Source organism: Diabrotica virgifera, chromosome 2 (genome assembly GCF_917563875.1).
Source record: "Diabrotica virgifera virgifera chromosome 2, PGI_DIABVI_V3a".
Lineage (NCBI taxonomy): Eukaryota > Metazoa > Arthropoda > Insecta > Coleoptera > Chrysomelidae > Diabrotica > Diabrotica virgifera.
The window spans coordinates 139,001,523-139,017,224 of NC_065444.1; the positions used below are offsets into that span (position 1 = coordinate 139,001,523).

Genomic DNA, 15,702 nt, shown 5'->3' on the forward strand with positions numbered 1-15,702 from the left:
ATTTTTTTCAGAATCAGATATTTTATTCAAGATTTACTTACCATGCCCTATTTATGTGCCAGGCACTTAACAGTCTATTAGGAGCAATACCCATTACATTTGACGAGGCATTGTAAAAGGTGTCGCTTATGCCTGATATGAAAACATTTGACTATACATATAATACCAACACAGACATGTATTTAAAAAAATTGGTAAATTAAAGTAGGTATCTTTTTTATTTGAAAATAAGAAAGCAGTACAAAATCCATTCCCAAATTCATCTTTTACTAATACTGTCATAAGCATGGCCCCCACAAGGGTGGGGCTGGTGCAACTCTGGTCACAGGGCCCGGGCTCCTGGGGGGCCCAGGCCTAGCCCTGTTTTTTTTTAATTGCAGAATATTTACAGGGGATCATAGATTAAAAACTCAAATAGGCCTATATAATTATTACAAAGTCAGAGTGTTGTGAAATAATTATTAATTCTAGGTTATTGGTTATTTACGATATAATTAGGAATTAGGTGCGTACCGTACATGCTAGTTACTGTTGTTTGTATATTAGTGTACAACAGCCTGCTCGGGCCCCACACACTCTCTCTACCTTCCCCTTCCCCCAGGCGCCTAGCTGCCCCGCCCCCACTTCCGCGGCCAGTCTATCTTTGTCTCTCCGCTTTGTTCTAAAAATAAACACTTCTCATCAGTTCGTCTGTTGACTCCGTTTGATATGGGCGGAATTGTTTAATTGTTGTGCTCTGCTCTACTATTACTATTGACAGGTAATTATATAGTTGAATGTATCTTTGTTTAAAATGTTCTTAAACAGTAAAATTGTGTTTGTTTACAATTAAAGCCGTCTTGGTTTTTTGTTACGGTATTCAAGAGATTAGTGTTTAGACATACTGTATATGTACTGTAATCTGGCTTTCTTGCCGTCCCGAAACAAAAATAATAATTAATTTTAATACATTTTGAGAAAGCCGATCGTCACAATAGTGTAAAAAAGCAAATTTAAAGGAAAACAATAGTTGTATCTTTTTCAACTTAAACATGTAACCTACTCAATTGTTTTGTTTGTATACAATGGGAAAGCACATAACTTTACTTTAGGTAACGGTAAAAGATCCAAATATTTATATGCTTATGCTTAGGATCGAAAACCATTGATCTTATTATGATTTTATCCGTCGTGTTTTGTTTCAGGTTAAGATGTCAAGCTATAAACATAAGTCTGGAGCTTTGAAAAGAAAGCTCCAGAAAGAAAAATTAGAACAATCTGCTAAAGGTCGCCAGGATATTAAGAAGTTTTTTAAGAGTAATGAAAAAGAAGAGTTGCAAGAATTTCAACCGGATTTCAATCCAGAACCTACATCAGCCTCACAGACCCAACCTTCTTCAGCTTCAATCCAAAATGCTTCTACGTCTACTGTATGTGAGGGAAGTAATGACGAATGTGCTAGTGCTGATCCAAATCTTAGTAAGGATACTGTCGATGACAATAAAACTTTTAATTTTGACGATCCTAATACGTGGCCTGCGGTGATGAGTGATAAAATACGGCAGGAAATAGTATTGTACTACGGTGGTTTTCAAGCTTTTCAGGCCAGATCAAAATCATTTCCAGCTGACCCCTCAGGAAAACATTTCCATGAAACATTGTTGTACATGAAAACAGACAACAGAACATGTAAAGCAATTCCACGTGAATGGTTAATGTGGAGTGAAACAAAAAACAGCATTCATTGTTTACCCTGTAGCATTTTCCATTCAAACCAAAACAAAAGTAAACTTGCAAAAGAAGGTTTTTTCCCTGAAAAACAACAATACAAACGATTATACAGGTTATTTTCGATGCATGAAAGAAGCTCTGAGCACAGAAAACACTACCTAGAATGGAAAAGTCTTCAGATATCATTGAAAGGACATGGTGTCGACAGCAATCTGCAACAGATTATTAACTGTGAAGCAACAAGATGGAAAGCTATTCTTCAACGAATTTTGGACACAACAATATTCTTGAGTAGTAGAGGTTTAGCTTTCCAAGGGGAAAATACCCAGATCGGTGATGTTCACAATGGAAACTTTTTAGGAGTATTGGAATTAATAGGAAAATATGACGAAGTAACTCGTGAACATTTAGCCAAAGTAAAAGAAAACCAGTTGAATAAAAAAAGTATGATAGGTCAAGCTCACTATCTCTCATGGTACTCGCAGAATGAATTTATTTCTCTCTGTGGTAAAAAACTACTGAATACTATTTTGCACCAACGAGAAGAGTCTGTATTCTATGGGATTATTGCTGATGCCACCCCTGACATTTCCCATCAGGAGCAGAATGTACTAATTCTACGGTATGTTTTTCAAAATGAAGGAAAAAATACATTCGAAGTATGTGAAAGATTTATTGAATTCCTGAACTTTAGCGGGAAAACAGGTGAGGTTATAACTGATGAAATTCTGTCCGCTTTAGACAATATTGGAGTACCACTTTCTGACTGTCGAGCTCAGGGATATGACAACGGCTCTAACATGCGGGGACACACTAAAGGTGTACAATCAAGAATACTTGAAAAAAACCAGTCTGCTATATTCTCTCCCTGTGGAGCACACTCGCTCAACAGAGTTGGTGTCAATGCTGCAAAACTGAACCACGACGTAGTGACATTTTTTGGTAACATTGATAGTTTCTATTCTTTGTTCTCCAGCAGCCCTGGTCGTTGGGAATTATTAAAGCAACACGTCCCTTTGTCTTTACAAAGCCTTTCCGAGACTCGTTGGAGTGAAAGAATTCAAGCTGTACGACCAATTGTCAAACATTATCCTTCGATCCTCAAGGTTTTGGACCTGCTCCTGGAAGAAAATATTTGCCTACTTTGACTCCAGCTGCCAGAAACACAGTTTTCGCGCTGAAGAGGTACTTTGGATCTTTTAAAGGCCTCTGGACATCATTGTTTTGGCACAAAATCTTGGCCTCCATTGATCAAAGAAATGAGATCATACAAAGGAAAGGAATTTCCTTAAACACAGAAACTCAACTGATTAAAGATTTGTTAACTGAATTGCAGACCCTAAGAGATTCATGGGAAACCATTCTTAACGAAGCAAAACACGTCGCCGGTGCAGTTGGCATTATACCAGAATTCTCTCTCAAAAGAAAATCTAGTGTTGAAAATACGCCCGAGCAACTTCAGCAACAAGCTTCACAGGACTTCAAATCTTCTGTGGTCTTTCCTGTTTTGGATTTCATTATGACTGATTTGAAAACCAGATTTGCAAGCTGTGAAGAAATTTGTAACCTGTTTGCTCCAGTGTTAGGTTTCATGGATCTAGACAACGAGGAACTGAAACTTAAAACTGCCAATCTCGTTGCATATTACCCTTCAGACTTTGCTGATCCAGAAGCCCTATTTGAAGAAACTCTTCATATGAAGAATGTATTTGTAACAGTGTTCCAGTCAGAAAAGGACCCATTGAAGCTTCTAAACTCAATATATGAGAAAAACCTCCAGCCCATTTTCTTGAACCTGTGCACAGCTATACGACTTTTCTGTACAATCCCAGTGACAGTTTCAACGGCTGAAAGGTCTTTTAGTAGGTTGTCTAATTCACTTAAAACTTGGCAACGAAGCACAACTGGCCAAACTCGTCTGAACCATCTGGCAATGTTGGCAATTGAGAATGAATTGGCCAAAACTGTTGACTTTTCTGATGTTATAAATGATTTTAGTGAAAAGAAAGCTAGGAAATCTATGATTAAATAGACTATCAAACATCAAAGTAAGCGTTTTCTTGTCAGTGTATTAAACACTTAAAAAACATTTTAATTGTTTAGCTCCTAACTTTCTTATAATCTCATTCTTAGTATTTTGTCAAATTGAATTTTATTCTTGGTCAGTAAGGGAAATCAATCTCAAAATGGAAATGTACTGTACTTTCAGTAAAATATAAATGATTTACTTTATGTTTGCAACAATTTTGTCAATAAAGTTTGGTTTTTAGATTAAAATAATAGCCTTAATTATTCCTTAATATCAATAATCATCAGTTTAAATAAAATTTGTAAACTAAAAAATTACCATGTAAATTGTTGAAACATAGCATAGCACGCGAACATAGGGGGGCCCGAGCCTGATCCTGGTTACAGGGCCCGCAATGGAATGTGGTGGCCATGGTCATAAGTTCAAAGTCATAGGAATTGAGCCCATCGATTGCGATAAAGGATTTACCAAACTTAATTAACATTTCCTTTTGGCACAGTATTAAGGAAAATAAGACAAAAATCATAAATGTTAAATTCAGAATGAATATCCATTAGTATGCCCTGTTGTTTGTAAAATAATATTGGACATGAGTCTGTAAGCATTCAACCCAAAAATAAACACTGGTTGCATCATCATTGTACATATACCCATCTTTCAAATCAATGCCATAAGCGAGTTTAATGTTTGTGATATCTTTTCTTGTAAGTAAATTAATTCTTTTTAATTCGCCTCCTATGCTATTATGCTATCCTGAACAGTCTGAAGTTTACTAAAAAAGTAAAATATAGGTATAGGAGAATCAAACACACTAGTTTGAATTTGTAAACTGTAGTAAATATTCATGAGTAATATTTAAAAAATTGGTTTAGTGGTAACATTCTTGTTTTAAATTATATTGTGTATATCGACGGCGGAAAGGCAGGACCTCATAACTGAAAAATTTGTATAAAATGAGTTACTTCGGTTTTCGCTTTATAATAAGTGTATCAGCACCTATTAAACAGCTTTTAGAGCTGGGAAAGCCTTTTGGAAGCCTTCCGGAAACTTTCCCAGCTGTAATCGCTGTTTAATAGCTGCTGATACACTTATTCTAAAGCGAAAACTGAAGTAACTCATGTTATAAAATTTTTTCAGTTACGAAGTCCTACCTTTCCGCCATCGATATGCAAATATTTTACTTACATTTTTGAAGAAAGTCTCAAAATAAACTTTGAAGAGATATTTATCTGATTTTGGTATTTATGTAAGTGCTCTATATCATCCTCGTGTCCGTAATATGTTTTAAAATAGTTTCAATATTTTTAGATACTATTATTCGACTAGTACACCAAATAAACATTTTGCAGGATCCTTGGGATTTTAAAGCTCTTTCTCTATCTTGTTTTGTAAAATAATTTTTTGAGGATCACATACATATACATTCATAATAAGATGTTTCATGTTCTTGTACTCTTGTTCTCTTCCTGTGCCATCATCCATACAGTGCAAATCTAAAAAAAAAAAAACAACATAACAGGTGATTACATGGGCAGTTATACTACTTACAGCTTACTTTGTATCTAATCTAGGTGCCGGAGCCGTTAGTACTCATTCGCATCGGGAAAAAATTTTTAGGAAAATATGAAAATATACATTGTTTTAAGCTATTTTCCCAAAAAAAATTTGCGGATTACCCATTCATTTAAATAAAAATCAACTTTGAAAATTGGTTTTTTCCATACATAACCTTACTAATTTCAGACATAATCTAGATTGCGCCTTACGATCTTAAAATGGGTGACGGTTGCGACAGAGATAAATGAGCCTATTTGGTCGGTAGTCTCTTTCTAATTCAAGGGGAGTATTGACGACGTCACTATCCTACTCGGTCGTCGAGTATTTTAGATGGTTTGACAGTTCGAGCGGATGGCGACGAGAACTGGTCGTTTGTCTTCGGACGTGGATAATCCTGGTTCGAATCCCATACCAATCTTTACTTTTTTTATTTTTAATTTAATCAATATTGCGTTGATTAGATATTATTACATCTCTAAAATAAATCTATGCAAAGAAATATATAACAAATAAGAAAAACTGTGTAGGTACCTATAGATTTTTAAAAATATAAAAGCCAATGTTATTTTTTTAATAAGTTAATGGTAGAATAGTATAAAGTAATTAAGAATATTCGTAAAAAATTACCAATAATTAATATCAACATAATGTACACCATCGATTTATTAATTGAATCGGTCATTTCAAAAACAACACGAGTCACATATTCCTAATTTTAGAGAAGAGCAAAGAAAACTTAAATATAGTCGAAAGATGGATGAAATGGATGACATCAAAATTCCGAGTTATATTGTAGTTTTGTTCCTAATGTTTTTACTGGACTGGTGTCGTTTTTGCACACAACGTTTATCTTAAAGGAGTCTATTCCTCTCAAAAAGTTAGTTTCTCAAAATTGTGGACTTTGCTGTTTTTGAAATGACCGATTCAATTATAAGTAATTAGACATTATTTTTATTTACGAAACTATTGTTACAATTTTTTAAAAAAGTAGAAGCAAAACAAATATTATTCACATCATTCGAATAAGGACGAATTTATATTAATAACGAATGACTTTTATTTTACTATGCAGTTCACAAATATGTATTCCAATATTAACTTACTATACATAGGTACATTTATTATCTGCTAGATTTACTTAGCTCCATTTTTCAGATGTAAAAATATCTAATAAACGCAATATTGAGTAAATAAAAATAAAAAAGGTAAAGTTGGTATGGGATTCGAACCACGATTACTCACGTCCGAAGACCAAAGACCATTTCTCGTCTCCACCCGCTCCAACTGTCAACAAATATTACTCGATAAAGTGGGATAGTCACGTCGTCGATATTCCCCTTAAATTAGAAAGAGACTACCGACCAAATAGGCTCATTTATCTCTGTCGCAACCGTCACCCATTTTAAGATCGGAGGACGCAATCTAGAGTATTATATATCTATGGACATAATAGAAGTGTATATTTTATATTTGTAGGTACTGACCTTTTATTTATATCTTATTAATCCATATTAGTGCGGTATAGTTCATTATTTTTTATTAGAATACTGGATTATATTGAAAATTATAATCCAACAAAATTTTAAATTCTCTCTGTCAACATTTTTGCAATCAAGTTCACAAAATCACAAAATATGACATTTAGATCGACAGCGACTGTGCTAGGTTGCCAATTTTTATCGTAGGGTTTTCTGTTTCAAATATTGATGTAATTTAAATAAATCAAAATATCTTTGAAATTTGAAAATTTGTTTTTTAATTAATAAAGGGGGTATGTTACATATGTGGAGAATAGAACAGGCGAGATATTAGTGGGAATTATAAAAAAAAACACGTCCGGGAAGGTAGTGAGATTTGGACTGACCAGTGGAAAGGTTATTCCAATTTGAAAAACTGTGGCTACATTCACAAAACTGTGGATCACAGCAAGTACTTCAAGTATCCAGAATCTGGGGTCTGCACGACCCCAGACCTTGGGTCTGTGTATTGTTACCTGTAGGCGTTCGTAGGATGTCTATGTGTATTCCTCCGTAGGAGAAGTACACCCACTATTATGTTTCATCTTAATTAGTTTTGTTCATGTTAGGTTAGATTAAGTTTTGTTTAGATTAAGCTTTGATTAGATTAAATTTTGGTTACAATAGGTTGTCTTCTCGGACTGTAAAATGCCCAATCTTCTATGTGGTTTTTATGTCTATGAGACGAAGCTCTGATAATGGCATTTTGTTGTGACGAAAGTGATTAGCTGATTTTAATTATTTTAATATTATAAACATATAATTGTTTACTATTCCGTGTATGATAGAACAGAAACAAGAAGAAATTGACATTGTCATCTGTCAATGTTAACAAAAAAAAGAAGAAATTGTCATTGTCAGCTGTCAATCTCAACAAAAAAAGAAGAAAATGTCATTGTCAGCTGTCAATGTCAACAAAAAAAGAAGAAAATGTTATTGTCAGCTGTCAATAACAACAAAAAAGAAGAAAATGTCATTAGCAGCTGTCAATGTCACCAAAAAAAAAGAAGAAACTGTCATTACCATTTGTCAGCTGTCAATGTCAACAAAAAACGAAGAAACTGCCATTACCATTTGTCAATGTCAACAAAAAAGAAGAAAACGTCATTGTCAGCTGTCAATGTCAACAAAAAAAACTGTCATTGTCAATGTCAACAAAAAAAGTAGAAAATGTCACTGTCAACGCCAACAAAATAAGAAGAAACTGTCATTACCATTTGTCAGCTGTCAATATCAACAAAAAAGAAGAAAATGTCATTACCATTTGTCAGCTGTCAATGTCAACAAAAAACGAAGAAACTGCCATTACCGGCTACCATTTGTCAGCTGCCAATGTCAACAAAAAAAGAAGAAAATGGCATTGTCAGCTGTTAATGTTAATAAAAAAAACTGTCATTGTCAGCTGTCAATGTCAACAAAAAAAGAAGAAACTGTCAATGTCAACAAAAATGTCACTGTCAACGCCAACAAAAAAAGAAGAAACTGTCATTACCATTTGTCAGCTGTCAATGTCAACAAAAAAGTAGAAAGAAGAAACAGCCATTACCAGTTGTCAGCTGTCAATGTCAACAAAAAAAGAAGAAAATGTCATTGTCAGCTGCCAATGTCAACAAAAAAAAACTCATTGTCAGCTGTCAGTGTCAACAAAAAAAGAAGAAAATGTCACTGTCAGCTGTCGATGTCAACAAAAAAAAGAAAAACTGTCATTACCATTTGTCAGCTGCCAATGTCAACAAAAAAAACTCATTGTCAGCTGTCAGTGTCAACAAAAAAAAAGAAGAAAATGTCACTGTCAGCTGTCGATGTCAACAAAAAAAAGAAAAACTGTCATTACCATTTGTCAGCTGTCAATGTCAACAGAAAACGAAGAAACTGCCATTACCATTTGTTACCAGCTATGTCCTAACAAAAAAAAAAGAGAAGAAAATGTCATTGTCAGCTGTCAATATTAACAAAAAAAGAAGAAAATGTCATTGTCAGCTGTCAATTTGTAACACAACATTAAACGCCAACAAAGTTGAAGATAACTGTATTGTTAAATTTGAATTTTTTAATTACTACATAGTAGGTGGCACTAGCAATAAATATAAAAATTATACTTTGAAATCCCTAAATTTCAAAGATAAATCGAGAAAAATCCCTCCTGTACCGATGCCCGTACGGTCCAGGTTTGGTTAGGTTTCCATTTTCCCACGTACGCCCGGTTTCATAATCAACTTAAAGTGAACATTAACTAAAGTTCACTTCAACGTTGACATTTACCCATATGAATTGCATTGACAAGGGTACCAACTTAAAACTTAAAGTCCACTTTAACTGATTATGAAACCGGGCGTTAAAATGATAAAAATGCGTCTATATTTGTTACTTGTAAAACTAAACATTTTTATAGATTTGGCAACATCCAGCAACGTCACATGTAATTATCAATATGGCAGTCTAAAAAAGTGTATAAAATCCAATTTTCAAAGTCTTTTATCATTTAAACTAATGGATAATCCGCAAATTTTTTTTTGAAAATAGCTTAAAATAATGTATATTTTCGTATTTTCCAAAAAATTTCTCTCATAGCGGATGAGTACTAACGGCTCCGGCACCGACAAAATAATTAAATTTAACGTTTTACTCTTCAATTATCTTATTTTAATTTATATCGACAAATGGAATTTTATAGGTTATTTTTATATTTACAAAAATATTTCATGTCATTTGTCAAAATAAAAGATTCTTTAACTGCGTTTGCAATACCACTCTTTTAGACCCGTCCTGTATTTGTCCTTTATTAAAGTATCCTGTAATAAAGGATCCTTTATTTGCCGGTGGCAACTCTCTAATTGGCTCCGTGCGTCTCCCCTCTACGTACAGTCACGTGATACGCTGTCAGATTTTGTAAGGACGTTTTAACATTGAGTCTTATGGGATTATTTTGTTTAACTTGAATATTTTATTTTGTAGTGATAATAACCGAATACAATTGTTAGAATTCATTAGTTATTAATTTATACTGTAATTTATAGTGCAACAAAATATTTTCTTTTTCGTTAATAAATATTTATTGACATAAACTGCGATAGTGAGGTTATGCATACAAAATCAAACTGATAATCAATATTCTGTTTATATCAATACATAATATCACTAGCGTGACACGACATTTTTTTAAATGTCTCATTTAAACATACACAAAGCGTCCTTATAAAATTTCAAAAAACCGCCACCATGAGCAGGTCGGTCGATTTTGCTTTGACACTTTGTTAACGCTCGGAGCGAATAGCTGTAGCGTAGCTGAGCGTAGCAGCATAAAAAATAAAAACTGACAAAGTTTGTCAAAACAAACTAAATAATTATTTGTTGTTTGTAAATACAGAAAACATTCTCAAGTTTTAAAATACCTCTAATATTTAATATGGTATTGGAGTACAGTCAATTATATTTATGGTAATGGTAAGAAATAATTTAAAAAAGATTTGTCCTATATTTTATTAATTTCTATTATTTCAGCGAATATAGAGATATCTATTGAAAACATTAGGGCATAGAGCTTATGCAAAATTGCGAGTTCCTTTATAGTCTATAGTCTATAGCATAAAGTCCATAAAGATTACAAAAACGCAAGGAAACAAAGATGCACCATGAGATGAAATTACCAAAAGAAACAGTTAGTGGTAGTAAGAATACAAAAAACGTTTTGGTAAAATTTAAATTTTTTCATTGATTTTAGTGGATGTGATCCTGATCGTTTTAGAAAAGGAAAAAATAAGTTTCATGCTAGAATTGAGGCATCAGAAAGTAACTTACCTTCCTGCAATCAACAGACACTTTTTTACTGAGCACCCTGGATATAAGGACCTTTTTACAACATTCTTCCAAGTTTATAGTGTCAGTCTATATATTTCTGGTTTATTAATTCTTATAATTGTTTTATAAGGGACATTTAAGGCTACAAAGGAAATTTAAAAATTGAAGAAGGCAGCAGAACATCTTCCACTGTCTCTTATGCACCTATTGAAATTATATTTGAGGACGAACCTATTCGCGGTGTGCAAGTACTTGGAAGGGAAACGAGAAACGACCGTGCGCGAGTCGCGGAGAATATTTCAACTATCTTAAATAATTCATATTGTCAATTGAAATTGTCAAATTGACGTATATTTCATACCTTCTGTCATTGAAGCAGGAAAATTATATATTGCTCCACAATATTGATATGATATGCAATTATTATATAAAGGTAAATTTAATTAATTGTGTTTTGCTTGCAGTACTGCATTTTAATAACTAATTTTATTTACTACATACAACTGTTTACGTTTGCATAACATAACCTGCATCTTATTTTTTCTTCTTATTATTTTTTTGGACTATGGCCTTGACAATTATCCAGCAACCAGGACTAATATAATTGGCCAATATAATTAAAAGTGCGAATAAAAGTACAGAGCGTAGAAATAGAGGTCGCTTTGCCGAACTGGCACGGTCCCAATATCAGACACATCACAAGATGTGCACACATTTAACTCCAGAAAAACCTAGTCTGTTAGTCATTTTCTTTTATGTTCAGTACTTAAAAGTGAGTTTTCATTTCTTACAGTATCAATTAGGGTATTACACTCAAATTTAATCACTGCTTCATAAAAAATGGTAGGTAGTCTTGTTTCTCAAGCAGAAAAAACTATCTTAAATAATACATTTTCTCAATATGTTCGTGCATGCTTGGAGGCATTGAATCCTGAAGGTGCTGCTGAGGGAGCGTTCAAGTATTACATAACGCGATTTTAGACCCCCCCCTATGTAACGCACTGTACGTAACACAATTTTTGAAGATTTTTAACTCCCCCCCCCCCCCCCCCCCCGACCCCGCGTAATACTTGATACGTAATACTTAAACGGCACCTGAGGCCAAGGAAGCAGATATGTTTATAGTTTTTTTTTACATTGTTATTAATTTAGTTTGTTGTTTTAATGTTTTATAGATTACTTAGTTTGTTTATTGATAATAAATAAAACAATTAGTTGTACTGCTGTCTTTTTATTTCTTTATTTATGTAATAATAAAAGATCACAACAGGAAAGTTTACAAAATGATTGAAAATAATATTTTAACCAATAATTTTTTTTTATATTCATAAATAATATATGAAGGGTATAGACGAAAAATGGCAATAGTCCATTTGGATTAGTTTCGAACAAATTGAAAATTAAGATTTAACTTATAAAGTCAAAGTAATTATTATTATTTTTTAAATTTGACTTTATAATAAGTTTTTAAATTTTCTCCAAATAAATTCAAATGCACTATTGCCATTCTTCTGTACCATTCATATAGGTATATATCCACACTTAAATACTGAAACCTCATAAGTTACAATCTACAACTTTTCAGTAGAGTGAAAAACTTCTCTGCTTAGTAAAGGCTTTTTCTTTCTCAGTATTTATTATTTAATACTTTGAAAAAAAAATACCAAAACATACTTTTTAGCAAAAGAGATAAAAACATGTACTAAGCAACGAAGTTATTTCACTATCCTGAAAAGTCGTAGATTTTGAGGTTTCAGTATTTAACCGTCGATATAATAGACTCTAGTTTTTTATTGAGGTTACAGTCATTTAAGGGGCAGGATAAGAGAAACTCTTTGTTACTATCGAGTATAACTATAAATTTAATGTAGAAAAGGAAAATTATGTAAAGTAAATAAAAAGTAGCCAAAAATATACTGTGCAAATTTCAAAGCAATCCAGGTAACCTTACTAATGTAGCAAATTACCAAAAGAGCAATTTAACTCGAGAAAGGATCACTACTGGAGCAATGTTACCATTTGTGATAACAATGTCGGAAGACCCTGCTTCTCAGGGTGACTACTAACCCAGTCCTACCTGAGGAACAGAAAGCCAAAACGTTATGAAATAAAGGAACTCACATGTTATCACAATTTTTTGTTTTTTTTTATTTCCACAGGACAAGCCCAATAGTTACAATTTTTTACAAATTTTGGAACAATTTAGTATACTAAATATGTCATATATAACACAAAATATAATAGTTAAAAGAAAGAAATTACATACAGAACGAATAGAAACAGACTGGTAAAGGTGGACATAACAAAACAATTAAGAGGCAATATTAATTTGTTGCAAGTTGCGTATAAATTGGTTGTGTGTGGAACTAAAATTAAGCCTCTCAGTATTTTGATTTGCTAGACGTAACAAAAGGCATATACATTATATTATTAATATTGAAAGTAGCAATAAGAAACTACCAAAAATTTATTTGATATATTTATTTTTAAAATAATCTGTGTACAGCATTGCCAGAAGAAGAAAAATATATAATGTATCTCAGACACAGAATATAGGACCTTTTTGCAACATTCTTCCAAATGATTCTGTTGATCCATGGTCTATTAATTCTCCATAAATCCATTTGGTTGATCTGAACAGTACACACCATACATATTTTCAATTTCATGCATACAAAAATTATGTACACTACTAGTTTCATCACAATATTGTTGATATTTATTTTAAAAATATTCTCTGTAGGTATATGATTCTTGTCAGATAAAAAATATTCACATAAACTATCTCTAACAGAATATAAGACCCTTTTTGCAACAATCTTCCAACTATTTCTAATTAAGCCTTGTTTTTTCTCCATTTGGTTAAGCTTAACAGGAACAGTACATGTTTTCATAATCATTTGCAGTTATTAGTTATCAACATTCTACATTTAACACTTCCAAGTTTCTAAAACCATTTCAAATTCCAAAAAATAAAAATTGTAAGGTTAGAGAGAAATAAGAAAGTGACATGACATATGACATTACGCCTAACTACTACGGCACCACAGTATAGGAGGAATCAGTCAGAAGCTCACTCCCCGAAAAATACATTGTTTTCGATGTTCCAATTTGGTGAATGTGCGCGAAGTCGACCAAAATTCAGTTTCCCGTGCGCATCCGATGACAGTGAATACGTTTGCTGATTGGTCGTGACCGCCGCCATCTGATTTTCATGAATTTTGTGAGGTTGTGTTTGGGAATTGTTGTTTTGGTTAATTTACTAATTTATTTTCATATTAATAATCGGTAGTTATGTATATTATTATGTGCTATGAATGTGATATTATTTTCTTAAATCAGTAAAATGGAAATAAAGCAAGCAGAAAACTATTTTTACAAAGAAGAATGTAAAATTAAAATCCAAAATACTAACAACCCCTGTGATGCTGTAATCATGTTCCTATTCTGTTAAAACCGTGATAAAGAGTCTTTAAGACTGATAAAAATAGTTATTTCTATGATGGAAATTCTTTGGACCAAATAAATAGAGAAGTTATTATTGAAGACATCAAAATAAAAGAAGTAATGCATGTGGAAAATGGTAAGTGTTGTTCTGATTATGTTTCCATAGGTATCTGTAGTAAAATTAAATTAATTAAACATTAACACATTAATTAACTCATGCAAAGGCCAATTGTGGTGTTTGTTGAGTTTATACATGTAATATATGTACTTCACTCCTTGTATGTACATACTTACATATTTCAAAAGATAAGTACACACTTTACAAAAAGATCCAATGTCTATGGATCTGATACCTACTGGCCTTTTTGGATCATTAGACTTCTAATCACTAAATTTGTTTTAAATTATATATACTTGTGTTAGTGAAAGTACATTTTAGCTGTATTGTTGTAGATCACTGTAGCGTAAAATGTACTTTAATTCAACATATGAAAGTTCCCTGTAGAAAACACCTTATATATTTGTATAAATTGTTTTAAGAGGTTTAATTTAAATCATGATAGTCCACATTGAAAAATGCATGCAAAATATTAATATACTTATTTCTTAGGATAATATACTTAATATATCAGGATTTCTTAAAAGTCAGTATGCTAAAGATATCAGTTTTTTCTTAATAATAACAATGAATATAGAGCATCTATATTCCTTGATAATAATTTATTTATTGTTTATAACTATTCTTGTTTTGACCTGATGTATGAATGATGCATAAGCAGAACTTACGATTCTCAATGAAGAATTGACGACTTCACTAGTAGCAGACCCAGGTTGACATAATTGTCAAGCTCATTATGATAATAAGTGCGTTCGCAGGTACAGTTGACAAATTGTCGCTGACAATAATTTCTAACCTCACAATATAAATAATACTGTTAATAGATAAATATACAAGGTATATTTACTTTTAATTAATATTAATAACTAATTATTAAATTATACTGGATAAATATACCTTGTATATTTATCTATTAAGGATAATATTTATATTATTTTAAAATGCGCGTGTGTTTTCTGACAATTTTTCCAATTTTCTGACAAAATCAGGTACCCGCGAACGCAACTAATGATGTTATGAAAGCCATAAAAAACTATTAATAGGAAGTTTTTGCAAATGTTTATATATGTATTTTTTAAATATTCCTTAAAATATAACGTGATATGGTTTTCCTTTCAAAAGTAATTAAGGTAGATCAAAATCAGTATGATGGACTATCATTTGGTTATAATTATGATTTTGTACACATAAATATATAATTATATTTTTTAAACTTACCTAATTTTTATTTTAGATTTTCTTCATATTAATAAAAGAAGAACTGAAGTTATTATGAAACCAGTGTCCGGACGGTGTATTTTACCGACTTAAAGCAAGAGTACCTTTTAATACTCGAATTTGTCACATTTTTTAATTTCATAATTTTATTTATGTAAGTTGTGATTGTGAAAATATTGTTAAGTTGTATTCATAGTTCACTACTTGTTCTTTTGAAATACTATTTTTATTATAATTGGTATTGTAAAGTTGAAATCCTCAAATCAAAATATAATTTATAATTCGAATGTATTATTAATTTTTAATCT

The 15,702-nt window shown here is 32.1% G+C and overlaps 1 protein-coding gene and 1 long non-coding RNA gene across 2 annotated transcripts; both read left to right on the forward strand.

The window, feature by feature from the left end:
* Positions 1–396: 396 nt before the first annotated feature.
* Positions 397–5,493, forward strand: LOC126880812 (zinc finger MYM-type protein 5-like). Its single transcript, XM_050644874.1, has 3 exons — positions 397–760; positions 1,185–2,154; positions 5,483–5,493. Exons 2-3 carry the CDS (start codon positions 1,191–1,193, stop codon positions 5,491–5,493), a joined length of 975 nt encoding a protein of 324 aa, XP_050500831.1. The 5' UTR covers positions 397–760; positions 1,185–1,190.
* Positions 5,494–13,687: 8,194 nt separating this feature from the next.
* Positions 13,688–15,685, forward strand: LOC126880230 (uncharacterized). The gene is made up of 2 exons (XR_007696505.1): positions 13,688–14,194; positions 15,411–15,685. It is a non-coding gene; the product is annotated as an uncharacterized LOC126880230 (long non-coding RNA).
* The last annotated feature ends 17 nt before the right edge of the window (positions 15,686–15,702 follow it).

What these genes read in the sequence shown, in the direction of transcription:
- LOC126880812 (XM_050644874.1), top strand. Translation starts at nt 1,191, where the DNA reads ATGTCAAGCTATAAACATAAGTCTGGAGCTTTGAAAAGAAAGCTCCAG.